Source organism: Eleginops maclovinus, chromosome 20 (genome assembly GCF_036324505.1).
Source record: "Eleginops maclovinus isolate JMC-PN-2008 ecotype Puerto Natales chromosome 20, JC_Emac_rtc_rv5, whole genome shotgun sequence".
In the NCBI taxonomy this organism is placed as follows: domain Eukaryota; kingdom Metazoa; phylum Chordata; class Actinopteri; order Perciformes; family Eleginopidae; genus Eleginops; species Eleginops maclovinus.
This window is the reverse complement of record NC_086368.1, coordinates 4,659,970-4,676,302: the sequence shown is the minus strand read 5'-3', so window position 1 is coordinate 4,676,302 and position 16,333 is coordinate 4,659,970. Positions and strand designations below refer to the sequence as shown.

At 38.3% G+C, this 16,333-nt stretch overlaps 1 protein-coding gene across 2 annotated transcripts in view; it reads right to left on the bottom strand.

Moving 5' to 3' along the window:
* Positions 1–1,150: 1,150 nt before the first annotated feature.
* Positions 1,151–16,333, bottom strand: part of rims4 (regulating synaptic membrane exocytosis 4) — a 58,470-nt gene continuing 43,287 nt past the window's right edge. For both annotated transcript variants that reach the window (XM_063911383.1, XM_063911384.1), the window contains exons 5-6: positions 12,998–13,137; positions 1,151–7,532 (exon numbers count right to left, since the gene is read on the bottom strand). In XM_063911383.1, coding sequence (XP_063767453.1) covers positions 7,314–7,532; positions 12,998–13,137 — 359 coding nt within the window. In that variant the 3' untranslated portion in view covers positions 1,151–7,313. The remainder of the gene's footprint in view (positions 7,533–12,997; positions 13,138–16,333) is intronic.

The window sequence follows — 16,333 nt, the reverse complement described above, 5'->3', positions numbered from 1 at the left end:
TCTAAAAGTTGTAAAATGCGCCAAAAGCCGAATCCAGAGTCATTTTGCCTCTCTATTCGTTTCGCTGAGCGTATGCCAGCTGAAAAAGTGCTGAGCTCTATTGGCACTAATACTATACTCTCGCTCTCAATTTTCATAAGAATTAATGGGGCCCGCCTTCTGCTGTATCCAGTTGTTTAAAGATCCCCTATTATGCAAAATGCACTTTTGCTGTCTTTTATACATAAATATGTCCCCGGTGTGTAAGTAGACTCACAAAGTGTCAGAAAATACACCCCTCTCTCTTTTTTCTTCCTTACCCACATCTCTAAAAATGCGGGTACAAACGAGCTGATCCAGATTTGCTTCAGCTATGACATCATATTGGAAATGTGGAATGGCTTTACATTGAACTCCTGACAACGTCCCGCCCACGTGTTACGTCTCAACTTATTGTCCGCAATATACAGTCGCGAGTTGAATCCCCTCCGCAGCACCTCTGTGTGTCTGTGTGTTCAGCAGGATGTCTGCAGGAGGGACTTAGAGTTGTTGTTTATATAATACATATAATGTCTCTGTTCTAGTGGTAAACACTGAGAAGTGTTTCAGAAATAATGCTGGATGTGGTTTGGAACATAATATGGGGTTTAATCACAGCAGCGTTTAGAAACGTCTCTCTTCAGACAGAGATCATGATGCTGCAAAGTGGCGTTGCCAGCTTCAGCTCAGCTCAAATTTAAAGCTACAGTTACAGAATCAGCACTTCAGGAACAGGGCTGAAATAGAGGGGGAAGAGGCATGCTACAATGAGTGATCTGTTTGCTATTTTGAGCAAAACACTTCACGTACATGTTTTGTATATTGCCCTACAATATATTGTTCAAATATAGCAGAATAGGAGACCTTCAAAACATCTTTCCCCTATGAGGACTTTATCTCTCTTGATTCTACATGACCTGCCATCCTTTTTGCTTCTGTCATAATGAATACAGCAATTTCATGTTGAAGCGTAACAATAGCCTAAATGTTAATTTTGGTCATAAATAGCTGTTTGTACAAACGTGTTTTTGGGGGGGTGGAAGACAGTGTTAGTTGCCTAATAGAAGATGTGGTCTCTGTTGTCTCTTGAATTAAACAAATACATGAATAAAGACAGATGAAACACCAATGATGGAGTTAGACTATTTTATTGACAGTTGGAATAGAATAACAATACACCGAATTGTGCATTTACTCAACAATATAACAGTTTGCCAAAGAATCTGCAAATATACGTTGTATGTGTGTGTTTAATATGACAGTGCGGTGAAATGAAATAAATTACACCCACTTTGTCTCTTTCAATAACATTCAGGTCCTCAAGGCAGTAAAACATGAGCAACGAAAGCAAAGCAACACAGATTTGCTTAACGCTTTGCCAAGATAAGCTTATGCTAGCATTTGGTGAAGTTATGGGATCAATGGTACTTAACAATTAAAAATATTACGGTAAACTTGTACAATAAATGGCATTTTGCAATCCTTTAATGGCTTTGTAATGAAGTCTCTCCAATAAAGAAACTGAATAATTGATAATTGTGTTTAACAACAGGAAGGTTTGTATTTTTTGGAAATAATATACAATAGATTCTTGAAAAAGCTTCCCTGGAAAAACAGGTTTTCCATCAGCATTGCTTCCAAAAGTTGCCCATATCACATGCTGACAGCATGAGAAGGCCTGTAAAGCCTTCCTATCTGGTATCCCAGAACCAAACATTACCCTTTTAGTATTTTAGGAGCCTTTCAGATGGCTTATAGAAGTTAAGGCTGTGAATGCTGTAGATAAAATGATCATCAAGACAGAAAAGGAAGATTTGTTTTTGAAAGATTTTGTGATAAAGACCAAAATGAGACGATGCCATAATGACCAGCAACGCATATGTGAGAGGTAATTTAACCTGGACAGGTGTTGGGAAACACAAGTTACAAAACCCCATGTCACTTCAACTCACACCGGGGTCGCTCAACCTGAAAATGTATTCACTGGAGGAAATGTGGGACACTTTGAATGAAGGCAACTACCAGATGGTGGGTTGGGTTGAGGACAGCCTCTGAGGGGTAAAGCATGGGAGCAGACTGGAGAAGGTGTATTGCTCTTGGGATCCAGCAATCACCATTTCCTAACCTGCTTCTTCCCCCCGGAGAGAACATGATATGATATGTATGTCTAGAAATGTACACACTGCCACTCTAAAAGAAAAGGACACAAAGAGTGCTCTTTCTTTCTTGTAAGTACAACCGTTGTACTTAAAGGGAAAAGACATAGAGAAATTAACTCACGCAACATGGTTTTTTTAAGAAACTTGAGGACTTCTAATTGATTTTTAGGTTGATCTTCTGCAAAAATCTTCAGAATAAAAAGAGCCTTTGGGAAAAATTTGGAAGGATCTAACAAAGCCTATCAGTTAATTATACGCGAGCCAATTGGTGGAAGCCAGAGAAAATCTCAACCGTCATTTTCAGTGATACAGCAACTCTCATTGGAAAAATTGGGATGCCATCTTAAAATATTGTTGAAATTAGACGGCAATCTCAGTTTTACTGCTTCTTTTACACATCCCAAGTTTCTTTTGTGTTTTTTTGTCTCGATAAAAGTGAACTAAATATAGATAAATGATTTTAAACCAAAAGCGCTGCAAAGCAAACATCCTGTAACTCAAAGTTCTAAGATGAAGAACATTTTTTACTTCATAAATCCATTTGCTCAACATATATGCTGTTTGACATATGTGACACAACTGTATTTCCCTTAACATTTTGGACAATTGGCGCTGTCTGGTTTCGCAGAAAATCAGCAAAAAAAGGTGGGATGGAAAAGCCCCCATTTGGAAACCAGATGGTGAAAATGGCTAGATTGCAAATTGTCTTACATTTTTATGATATTTTTTTTATTTTACTCCACTTGATTGAAACCAGCAAGTACGACAGTACAGTATGTGCGACAGTGTTCATTTTAGAAAATAATTCTTGTTAGGAAAGGTCAGAATCTTTGAGTATCTATTTCTTTTTTGCTTACTTTATTCTATTAAGCCCACACCAAGGAGTGGGAATTATACACAAATACTGACTAAAAATATTAGTGTCAAAAATGCATTTGAACCATACATAAATATATTTCCATGCAGTTGAGGGAACTTAAATAACTTTAAGTAATGTGTTGAAATGGTGACTGTTTTTGCGTTGCTTAGTTTACTTTTAGTGACATTTCGTAGTCCTTAGCCCTGAAGAAAAAAAAAGTAAAATGTATATTGGTGTGTTTAAGGCCTCTACTTACATTACAATTGATAGTAGTACATAATTAACCTGTGGCAGACACATTTAAAACATGGGTGAATGCAAAGACTTACATTTTTGGTGATGAATATGTCAATTATATATCAACTATTAGCTCATTCGTTTGCCTTGAAAGATACAAAATGTCACACACAGATAGAGACAGGTGAACAGAAGAGCAGAATTACACATTGAATATTTTAAACACACATGAGTTACTCTTAATTCTGCTGACAATGTGGGCATATTGATTCTCTATCCCCAACAATCAGGGAAGAACCTTTTCTTTCAAGGTCAGCTGTAACCATCAAAGAAAACCCATCATTCACTGTGTGCATGCTGTATCACAGTCACTTTTTTATGGTTAAAATGAACAATCAGCCTTTTAATAGAATGCTTCAGAAAGTATGTGTTCACTTGGTTGCAGCAGCTGCAGGTTGGATGTAGATTGATGGGGATTTTCTATGATGTTATCAGTCAAAGTTTACATATCTAACTCTTTGTGATCTATGTATGCTAAATCTAAATCATTATCATGCAATATATTATGTTATTTGAAGAGTCATTTCTTTCGAACAGAATGTACTCTGCTTGTGTAAAATGTAAGTGTAAACTTTCTTCTATCATTGGTCCTCAATTCGGAATTCAGCCCTCAATACATGTTCACATTTTGGCACATAAAACACATTCCTTGGGTCACATAAAGAGGAGTTAATCTTAAACATATTTATATAATATTATGTATGTATATATGTATTGATGTATACACCCTTTTGTTTTATATCATCTCATTTTAAATACAGTCCCATCTTGATCAGACTACCAGGCAGTCCATGCTACTTAATGTCATTAACTTAGACCGTGAAAAATGATCCCGCATTTTTCAAACCATAAATTGAAATGTTACATAGGTTATTATAATTCAGTTCTTTCTCAATTTCAAAGAGATTATTTAGAGACCATATGAAACTCCTGGAATAAGTAATGAACATCTTGAACGGGTTTAAATGACACACTAACAAGTGATGTTTTCTATCTGCGTTCAGTTTCTTCAAGCTATTTTCAAGGTTTTAAAATCATAGAAATACTGTGTCCTTAAAGTTTGAACAGCAGGAAATAACGACTTTAGCGGTAACAGTTTTTGGAATCACAAAAGTCCTGATACATACAAAACATAGTATGAAACAGGATAACCTACACAGTGTTGTAAAACATTTTACTTGATGAGTTCGACTGAACCGAGCACTGTGCAACAGAAAATACAGCAATGACTGGATGCTTTTGATTATTGCTTTACAGAATGTAGCTGATTTGGTTGGAAATGAATACAGTATTAATATCCCTGCAACACTGCTACTGGAAAATGAGGCCACTTCTGCACAAAAAAGGTAAAATTACTCCAAATTGTGTGTTTTAATTCAAATTTGTGTTGATAAGCATTAGAGAAATAACATTTTGTTCAGAATTTCTGCGTCACAGTTTAAAAAAGAACAACTTTTTTTCCTATGATTACATATACAGCATCAGTAAAAAGCCCAAAATGAAATTTAGTGAACTTTTAATCTCAAATAAGTTGCTACATATGAATGTTTTCCTTGATTCATGTTGGGTCTCAACCTAACATACTGTATTTTGTTTCACCTCTTTCTGAGTAGTGTGTAGCTCATGCTTAATCTTATCAAGTAGTCTGCTAATTATTTATTAGTTTTAATCAGTCATGCGGATGCTACCAGCTAATGCTACAATCTTACGGTAACAAGCAAGATATCCCTTCCCTCCCTCAAAGATTTAACATTATTAACAAAGTGATTATAGATAAACTTTGGCTCACCTCAAAAGACACTAACAACCATAATATATACACATAAAAAAGACATAAGGAATCATAAAGTGCCCAAAATGAAATACACATACTTTGTTAAGTTTCTCTACAGTGTGCACATTGTGTTCCCTTTAAATTCATCCTATGTTTGTGTCCTTTTTTGAAATCTGTAAAGCCTGACGTCAGTCCAGACAGATCTTTTGTTTGGATGATGCAAAGTACATTTCATGCTTCCTTCCTCTCTCTTTCCTCCCCTCTCTTCCTCTATCCACAGTCATTGCATGGCTAATCACTTGTTGCCTTGTGGATAAGGCCTGTAATTTAGAATAAAAGGGATGCTTCTCGGCGCAGCCTGAACACTGCTGTCAGATCTTGTGAGGACTTGTTTCTGTTCCTCCCTCACAATAGCACATGCTTCAAGGTAATTAAGGAAGAGGAAGGAGAAGACACTTGCTGGTGGAAATTGGCACAGTAGATACTGTTATTAGCCAAAGCTAAAAAAAAAAAAAAAAAAGAGAGGAGGAGGAATTTTAATAATCTACTTCTACACATTAGTTTAAGAGTATTCAGAACTACATTTATATTGGGATGGACAACAAGTTTCCAGCCACAAAGGTACAATACCTCCCCCTGCCTTTGATGTGTCCTGCATTACCAGGTGGATGTGAACATTAAGAACAAAGAACATATTAGAACAAAATGAGGACAAAGCACCTTCAATATGTCAGACCCCATTTGTCTGTTTCATGCCAGTTGTTTCCAGATTGTATCCAGATAAGGATCTACCACATTGCATTTGGATGTAAGAGTCACTTGCATCTTCATCTAATACAATATTTTGCATGCATATCTGCCATTTTATCCGCTTTGAGGTATGGCAAGGTACGTTAGCATAACTTTATGTACTAAGAAGGGTTCTGGGTGACAGGAAACAAATACTTCTTTTACGGTTTCCTTAAGATGCATTATCTCTATGAGTTCAAATTTCAAACTGTTTGTGATAAACTGGACATTTCTGTAAGCAAGCAATCATTCAGATTCAAGAAACAACCAATAAAATGGGGTTGTTAATCAACTTTTCTCAAAACCCACAAAGCTGCATGTTCTCATCCCTACCAAACACAGCACTGGCTGATTTATCTAAAACGCACCTTCAATAAGAGATGACAAAATAGTCAGTAAAATCAGCTAATGTCGCAATTGATTGTAAATGTACAAGCATCACGATATTTGACAACTTAGAACGTGCTAATGTTGTTTAAAACCATTTAAATCCACTCAGGGACAAATTTAGACCTGGCACTAAAGGTAACTGAATTTGTCTGAAGTCCTAACTAACTGGTAAAGAAAGAAACACAGCAGTAATCTGGATCCCTAAGATCCTTCCAGAAGATGCCACCATTCACAAACACATAGTACTGCATGAAGTGAACATTGAAGGGCCAAATGTGTGACACAATAAACGAAAAACAGCTCAACTGAGTGTTCGAAACCAAGACATCTTGGGGTTACAACAACTAAGTTATCTATAGCTATAAAGCTATATATGTTATACTTTTTTAAAGTCCTTTGTAGTCCTGATACATGCCCCTAGATTCTCCTGCAAAATAAGCGGCTGGTGTCTCCATCAGTCTGAGGGCAGTCTCCGGACTTGTGGATGGACATATAGCCAGCTCCTTAGCAGAGAAGCAAAAAGACAACAAGCAGTCCTGGGATTAAGAATCCATCGTAGGCTGTGAAGGCGCGTAGCTGAAGCAAAGCTGAGCCTGCAGTGCATTGTGGTCCCAATAGGATGTGATCGATGTCGGAATACCGAGCCCTCCTTTGAAGTATTCTCATTAAGAAGGTTTTTGTTTTCTCATCAAAGACATTTTCCTGTGAGTCTGAGAGGCGGTCGGTTTCAACAGCACAAGAGATGTGCTTCCCGTGAGTCCCAGGAAACCCTGATACCATATCAAAAGAATTACACCGCCAATGAGTGCCAAAATGACTTACTAGTTAGTAGTCAGTTCCATATCAGGGGATAGGTTCATCCCATGTGTGGTTGTACCTGTCATATTGCCCTTAATAAGATACTTTACACCTATCTGCTCCAGCGGCAGTATCACCTGGCTGACCCAGGCGCAGGGCTACAGGCTATAAAAAGGGTGTTTTGGGATTTGGGAGTCGCAACAACCAAACTTGATATTTTTCTCGAGTCTTAGGATCGCTCACAACAGGGCCCAATGGTGCTCTCTAGGGACATCTGGGAGGAGTGGCGTATCAGTGGTGCCATCGTTGGGTCCACCATGGAGGACGTAGGGAAGAGCTTGTACCAGCCAATCACCATCGTGCTGAGATCCAGCTCCTCCAATAGGATTCGAGCAACGCCCATGAAGCATTTGCGGTCCATACGTCCATAGTTGCCCCAAACGATCACCTACAGAAGAGGGTGGAAAGATAAAATTAGTGATGAGTTTAGGCAATATCACCAAAATATAACATTTTCACATTAGCAGTGGTTTTTACCCTCTCTGTTTACGATGCAATCATTTGCTAGTTAGCTAGCAAGCTGTAAATGCAAAGTACAACTGAGGCTAATGGGAATATTATGAGTTTTGCAAGTATTTGGTCTTAAACCAAAGTTTTGGGCGTGTTAATATTAGGTTTTATTGACACAATTATGAGAAAATCCTTGAATAAAAGGTATCCAACATCAAAGTGTTGTCTACTAGATAAATCTACTGGGGTTTCCCCTTTCCTGTAGTGTGATAAATAGGTTATTTTGCATTTAAATTGTGTTTGTTGCAGTAAGACAAGAACGTGATGGTGGTATGTGCTTAGGGACCTGTGTGTGTGCGATGTGTACGTTTGGTGTCCTCTGTCTCCTGACACCCTGATAACATCAGGGCACATCTCAGCAGCAGACAAAAAAATCCATATCCGTTTGTGTGTCCTCTTGTGTGTCTGAGCATGCCTGCATAACAATTCGTTTGGTATAAGTTTGTCTGCATGTGATTTCCACAGAGATTTAGAGACCGAGTCTGCCTCAATCTCTTCCCTGAATCTTTAAAAAAGGAGAACCTTTACCTTATTTTCTGTCTGACTGCCATCAGCTCCCCAAACTAGACCTTGACTCAAACCATTACAACAGGAGAGAGAGACATCTTATACAAGAAACATGGAAGAACATGAAAGACTGACTGTGGCTTTTGCGCAAGCAATGAAAAATATGGTGTCTTACATCTGCTTTTGGTCCACTTTCTAAAAAATGGAACAAAAAGGGACTGAACAACAGACAAAGTAAACCCAGCATTTTGCTGTGGGGGATAAACTGGAATTGGATGGAAGGGTTTACCAGAAAGTGGGACAACAAATTTCCATTGTGCTAATGTTGGTTTTTCTCAGCAATTTTTCTTGAATTCTTCTTCAGTTCTCCTTTATATTTATCCTGTTTTAATTTAGTTATTTTACTTTGATCGACTGAGACTGAAATATATACAAATAAGTAAGCAGTCCTTTACTGTTTGATAAACAGTATGGGTATAGTCTTTGCTGAAAAAGGCTAACACTATATTACCATTTTACAAAACTGATCATTTGGACATTTTAGTGTTATGTATTTGAAGATTTTATATTATTTTTGGAGGAAAACACATTAAGTACGTAATCATTTCAAAAATATTTGTCAGTTACTCTACTGTAAATTCCTTAAAGGGCACATATTAAATAGTTTTCAGGTTGAAAATTCTATATTGTTCCTCTACTCTGACATGTTCACATGCATAAATGATCACAAAGGTCTTTATTTTTCTCATACTGCAGCACCTTCTTTCTGAAACCAGAGCCCAGTCTGCTTTGATTGGTCAACCACTTAAAGATGTCCCGCCCCTTAGCCAATCACGTGCAATATGTTGGAACGCAAGCCAATGAAAGCTCAACTGTCACAAAGTTATGTCACTTTGTTCCTGAAGTGAAAGAGACTCCAATAGATGCTTTTCAGGTAGGGGAGTCGGAGGGGGAGGAATGCGTGGGAGAGAAACTCCCTCCAGAGGGAACACAAGGATTTTAGCCCTTGCAATCCATTTACATGCACATAAACCTAGATAACACACTACAGGGAAGGGAAAACCAAAATAAGCATAATAGGACCTCTTTAGTTCTGGTTTTGGCAGTTCAGAACTTCAGGCGTCAAAATTCACAAAAACTAATCTACTGTACAGATTACCCGCGCCTTGTGGATCGAATATTCAGATTGTATTAATATGGATTGATTTCAGACATACATTTTGCTGTTATATCGTAAAGGCTGGTGTAGCTGAGCCTTAAATATGGAATCAATAGAGAGACTACTTCGTATTCTCTGCATGTCTCTCTCGGAGCCACTCAGTTTTGAAACCAGAAACTCCCTCAGGTTAGAACAGACAGAATAATATAGAATGATGGGAAAGAGATGTAACAGTGACAGATTAAAAAAAAAAAAAAAACCCGGGATTGTAACTTTTCCCAGCACTGAAAACACATATATACTTATGTGGACAAAGAAATGTGCATTAGCTAAATAATGTCAACTGCTGTCAGATGGAAACATTCAATTATTACACAGCTTAATGGAATACTTGATTCTGATTGGTCAATTTTCCATCAAAGCCCATGTGAACATTGAACAATGTTAACAGCGAATATATAAATGACAACCTGTTTGACATATTTTGCATCCTAATACCCTCAGATATCAGGAGCAAACCTAACCGCTAACCTCAGAAACACAAACCAAACACAAACAAATATTAAATAATGAATAAATACCAAAGATGACCTTACTGTCTGTTTTCAGAGAGGACGAGATATGAGAGAAAATGAGATGATGAGGGGATGGTGGCAGAGAGTGCAGAGCGGAGGATAAAGACGGACAGCCGATAATTAGAAAGAAGGCATTCAGTGACTAATTACGCAATGACAGCAGCTTCAGGCCTGACAGTGAACACACAGAGCTTCAAACATGAAACCTTCAAAACCCACTGTCCTGACCTCTGTTTACCACACACACGCACAGCAATTGCATGTGTTAGTTGTTCATTATAGACAAAAATTCCAGAAATAGGACTTTAACCCAATTTGACAAAAGTCACACTGACCCGAATGCAAATTACTGTTCCCGCCTGCAACCCAGTGTTGGGTAGTTCCAATTTCTGATATATCCACTTCACAGATTAGATTACACACATATCAAATCAACATATTTAACCATCAAACCGTACAGCAATAAGGTAAAGGAAATAGGTAAGAACAGAGAACTTTTAATGTAACTAGTATTCAACTTTATACATGATCTTCCATTGCACCACTGCAAAAAGTACTATTTTAGGATGTCCCAATACACTGTGTGTAATGATACCTATGAAAAGTAATGCACTGTAATTATGTAATGTAAAGAGGACATATTCTGCTCATGTTCAGGTTCATATCAGTATTTAGTGTCTCTACTGGGACATGTCTCCATGCTTTACTGTTCAAAAAAGTCTTTATTCTTCTCATACTGCCTACGATGCGGCACCTCTTTTCACCCTCTTTTTAAAACCAGAGCCCAGTCTGCTCTGATTGGTTAGCTGGCCAGCTCTGGAGAGAACACAGGTATATTAGCCTTTGCAGACCATTTACATGCACACAAATCTAAATAACACACTACAGGAAAGGGGAAAACCCCAAAACATAATAGGGCCTTTTCAAAAGCAAAACCAGTAAGTATAAAGAGTGAAGAAGTCAACTGAAGGAGAAGTTTGGTTGGACAGGTGTCTGTGTCCAGTGAAACCAATTTTATGTTATTATATTATTTACTTTTAACCCCAAATGGTAAGTTATTCCTCATCTAACTTTGCTACTTCTCTATTTATAATCATGACTCTTTGCAGAGAGTTTTTCTCCATGATTCTGGATACCGATTGCATTAAAATAACTAATAACTTTTGTTAGATGTCTCAGGATATACTGTCTATTTGTACAGGGGATAATGAATGTATGCAGGTTCAATACCATAAAGTCATGTCAAACATTCAACGTGATTTCATGTTAGTAAATACTAATATGAAGTAGGAACGCTGGTATAACAAAGAAACAGATTTTAAGTAAATGTGTGAATCAAATCATGTTCTTTGAATGGGCATGTTGTTTTCTCACATGGAAGGATTCTGAATGAATGCTATGTGTGTACTTAGGCAGCACTCTGCTGTGCTAAATCAGGAAGTGACAAATTGAAAAGCGCTGCTGATTTCAGCGGTTTTCATTATCCAGCGTGAATGAGTTTGATGAAACTCGGAGGACAGCAACACAGACAGCAAATAATTAAAAGGGAGGCGTTTAGGGGCTAATTACACAGCGCAGGAGCAGAGCTGCAGGCCTCCACTGAAAACAGGCACACCACTGTTTCCACCTGCAGAGCACTGAGAAAACCCGCCATACTGTATGCACCGTTTACAATATATGTCCATGTTGGTTATCTTGTTTAGTAATCTTGAGTCAGAAAGTAAAAATGAAAGGTGAAAGACTATCAAGATAAAGAATGGAAGAGGTACATATTGAGCACAAATTAAAGGATGCAAGGTGCTACATAATGAAAGAGAGTTAACAAACAGGGATGTAAAGTACAATCTGTTCTCTACCAAAATAAGCATGTGCGGGTGTTTTTGACCGGATAAAAATGCTTTAGTGGAGCAGTGACTTTTGAAACAGAGAAAAGATTTTTTGTTCCTGTCGAGTTTAAATAGAGTGAGTATTACCCTGTTTTTGCCAATAGAGTCGGGTGGCTTAGTGAGCAAATAATATTTGTATATCTTGTGCTCTAATAAATTACGATGGTCCATCATTTATGACATATTCCCCTCAAAGCAAGTCATAGCATGGCAAATTTGGGAAATGGAAAATTTGGTGAAATTTGGTGTTTTACCCTGGATGTTATGTTTCTATTGCTGCACATTGGAGCTTAGGCCGATCATGAGCCGATAATACAAATGTCAGCAGAGTTATTTGTTCTAGGAATAAATGCTGATTGTAACATTTCCCAATAAAGATAAAAGCCAAATGTTAGCGGCTCTTGTTAGTGGGTTTGTCTTTTGGGAAAGGAGTTTAAGAGAGCAAAGTAAAAAAGAAGCAATGAAAAAGCATCATAACAGATGGAATAAAAAGGGGATTTAGAAAAAGGACTGCCAGGGAAATAATAGAAAGTAGAAAAGGAGAGGAAAGAAGTTAAAGAGCTCAGAATCGGCTGTAATGTTCAGTCTCTCAGTGACCTTTTTTGATCCTGAGAGTAGCTGAAGCTCAAACAGCTGAAAGAAGAAAATCTGCTCAAACAGCCCCCTGGTCCCTCAGGTCAGATTCTCACTGTAAATGTCAAACTCCTCTTCTGCTGTGACTCGTCTACACCTCTTGAACTTTTTCTGCTGTCACACGAAGACAGCCAGGAGCAATTTCTAACATTCATTATTCAGCATTATTGTGATGAAAGTCTTCCTTTTGTTATTTCATCGTGATGATCCGGGGAGATTGGTTAAAGATAGCTTTATAAAACATTTGCATCTAACTATGGATGGCAATGTTACCCTGTTGGTCCATCCAGTTTGATAGACTCCACAACTCTTTGATGTATTGCCATGTTCCCCAGAAGATAGTGATTATGAAGTTCTCGCTCCTGTACTAACATTTTTAAACAGTTTGAGATTTACATTTTGGTCAAAATCTTTAAACAACTATTGGATTGACAGTTAACGGTGCACACATTCACACATTTTTGCATGTATGGCAAACATTTTGTGACTGACGTTACATCCTGCTCCACCATGAGTGCAAAAGTTAATTCACCCCACACGTATCTGCTTTCTGGTTCGTCTTTGGTGTGAATCAGTATCTCACCTGCACCACTTTCCCCTGTGGGCTCTCAGAGAAGACCAGGGCCTGGTTGTAGAGAGGATCCAGAGACTTCCTCACTGACTTGGTCTTCTTCTTGGCCACACAGTTCCCCTTCTCCAGGAGGTAAACTTTGATGTAGGCCGCTGAAAAGACAGCAGTCAGAAAGGTTAAACCCTAACTGGCCTTGCAAATTGGAGTGAAGTTTATTCTGACAAGGTTTAGAGCTGGTTTGTTTGAGGTTATAGTAGAGTAGACCACGGTTCAGTTCAGTACAAACAAGTAAAATGCACAAGGTCAGTAGAAGACTAGAATAGAGAGGAAACTCCAGAGGGAGTGATTCAACCTGCAAGGTGAGGGACAGAGGCTGCTTTGTAGTACCCTTGCTTGTTGGTCTGCAGGCTAAAGATGGTTGCGGTACAAACCTTGTAGCTTGCACAAAGTTAAGTGAAGAGGTACAATACAAAAGTGACCTTTAAAAAAAGGGTACACAATGCATATAACTTTCCTAATCACCCAAAACATTTTCGGTACAAACACTCAATATAAGCCAAATCTAGCTGGGAGGTATGCGGTCATCTTTCAATTGAAAGTTTGACAGATCGATGTTTTCTTGGGCAAAATACTTAACCCAAATTTCTCCCGATGGCCGATGTGTGTAAATGATACCTTCCTTGAGCAGGTGGACACTTCTTCGTGAATGGGTGTGAATGTGTGATAGCCGGCTGGCATTGAGGGGTCGTAAAGAGTGGATAAAGTGTTATATAAATACAGTACATTTACCAGAACTACCATAAGAAAGATGATTCAGTTTGGTTGCAGAGTCATTTTGATAGTGTAACTGCTAGCTCATTGGCCTACTAGCTTGGTTTTTGACATTCCTTGCAATTTGTTGTGGTTGTCTCTTAAGAACTTCAATTAGAGTGGACAAAGACAGAGGTTTCGGTCGAAATTGTCCAAAAATCAGCTCCTATCTTGTTTTCCTATCCACTATTCCTTGACCTCTGTGTAAAACATTACGGTGTTAAGGAATAATGGATAGGAGAATTCAAAAGGACCTAATGTGTGTCTGCTGCGGGGAAACTACAGATTTCTGTACAGCTGACTACTGCAAGCGACAGTGAAAAATATACCTTTTATTTGCAAAGTTGGAAATGAAATAAAAAAGTAAAGTGAACTTATGGTTGCTCGCACTCGCCCTGCAGTCAACACGTATGAATCCACATGAATCCCAACACGTATGATTTTATGATAATATTTTAAAATAAATGCTATTGTATTCAACTTGTTAGGCCTTAATCTATCAGTGTTTGTATCAACATTAGAAATGTTTTTAAAACATTTAACACGAAAACTGCCAACGGGTAAATTTTACCCTGCAGCTGTTTCTTGATTGCCTGTAACTTTGTTTCAATAAAATATTCAAGTCTCCCAGTCCGTGACTATTCCTGATGTGTGATATGTAACACCCTCTGCTGTTAAAAGTTGTCAATATGAAGTCAGATTGAAAAAAATGACCATTTATACCTATCACCGCCAGCAGGTAATATTTACCCCTATATAAAATGCAGTGATTTTCGCGCTATTTATTTCGCCTGTAAAGATAAACATGACGTGTTGCTATAGCAACGCCTATTGTGTACTGCTGTTTCTTATAGAGCCGGTCATATTTTGTAGAGAGACTTTTAAAATGGACAAAAGAAGGAGACTCGTGAATGTACAAGAGGCATTAGCGCTGCTAAACCGTCTGAGTGAAGAAGAGTCTGATGATGGGGAGGCGTCCGGACTGAGTGATGTGTCCTGAGTTTGTTCTACCGCTGACGGGTCATCTGACAGCGATCGAGAAAAGGAAAGTGAAGCCGTCCCATCATTTTATTAAAGACTAGAACCCTGTACCTTGAAAATCCGTGCATTCTAGTAGCGGGTACATTTTACCCATTGGTGGTTTTAGGTATACAGCGACCCCTGGCGGTTCTAGTGTTAAGAAACCCACATGGCTCAGTAAACACTGAGAAATATTGAGTTTATTTAGTAATTTCAGTAAAAAAGTAATGTTCATATTTCTCCTTTTGATTAATACAGTGTTTAACGTTCAAAACAAAGCACTATGGCAAGTTACGGCATACGTTTTAAACTGATTAATGAGCACCGTAACTTTCATGAAACGCATTTCTCATCGCGATCGGTTGTTTCCGTGAACGGCCGAATGTTGTGTCACGGTAAATGTTGCAGCGCAAGGCATTGTGGGACAGCATTTTCTCCATTCCTTTAGTAAAGGAAGGTCCAGTGTTTCCTAAACTAAAGGAGGTTCTAAAGGAAGTTTCAAACAGCTCTTATCATGGCTGCCATCTGAGGTACTTCCGGTTCATTTCACTCTAAGCTAAACTGACAATTCGATCGCAACCAGAGAGTCGAGGGAGCTGTGGTGTACTATGGAAAAATAAAATGAAACAAAGCTGATTTGAAACCAATCGTTTCTCTCGTTATGTGTGCAGAAAAACCCTCAAGCCTCAAAGAAAAATCAGACTAGGTAAAAATGAATAACTCACTTTATGTAAACACATGCAAACAATTGCTGTCAGCATGAGAACAACAGGAGAACATCTCTCTCTAAAGATACAAAGGCTTTCTAGATTGTTTGATTCACAATACATTTAGGATTACATGTCCCAGTATGAAACTTTGTTGCTAGGTTACACAAGCCAAAACTATATTAGAGGCCAGACTTCTGACTTTGACTGACTCACACACACAAACACACGCACGCACGCACGCACGCACGCACGCACGCACGCACGCACGCACGCACGCACGCACGCACACACACACACACACACACACACACACACTCCAAAGCTTTTTGTCCCTTCTTTCAGATTACAATATGACAGATAAGACCAAAACGAATATGGAGCAAGGTAGTGCTTTGTTTTTATAAACATATGAATTTCCTTCCTTCTCTTTGTATCTCTCCGACTTTTGTTTATGCTTTGCTCTGTTTATCATTCTCTTATCTTTTATCTCTCTCATAGTTTTCCCAGATGTTTTTTGATGTCCCTTATTTGCTGACACTGTTTATGTTCTTATGTAATTAGGATCAATGGCTGGTTTAATATTATGCAAGGACAGAGTGGAGCTATAATCTGATTAATAGTTTGTTGTTACACAATACAACTTGCAAAAAAGCACAACCATTATGCCTTCATTCTTCTATGTTTTATGACCATTACCTATAGAGTAGAAAGAGATAAAGGTTAACTGAATATTTAATCAACTTGCTTATTGCTCCCTAGATAGAGTGCCAGGGTGATTTATTGCTGGGCGGACCACCCATATTAACAG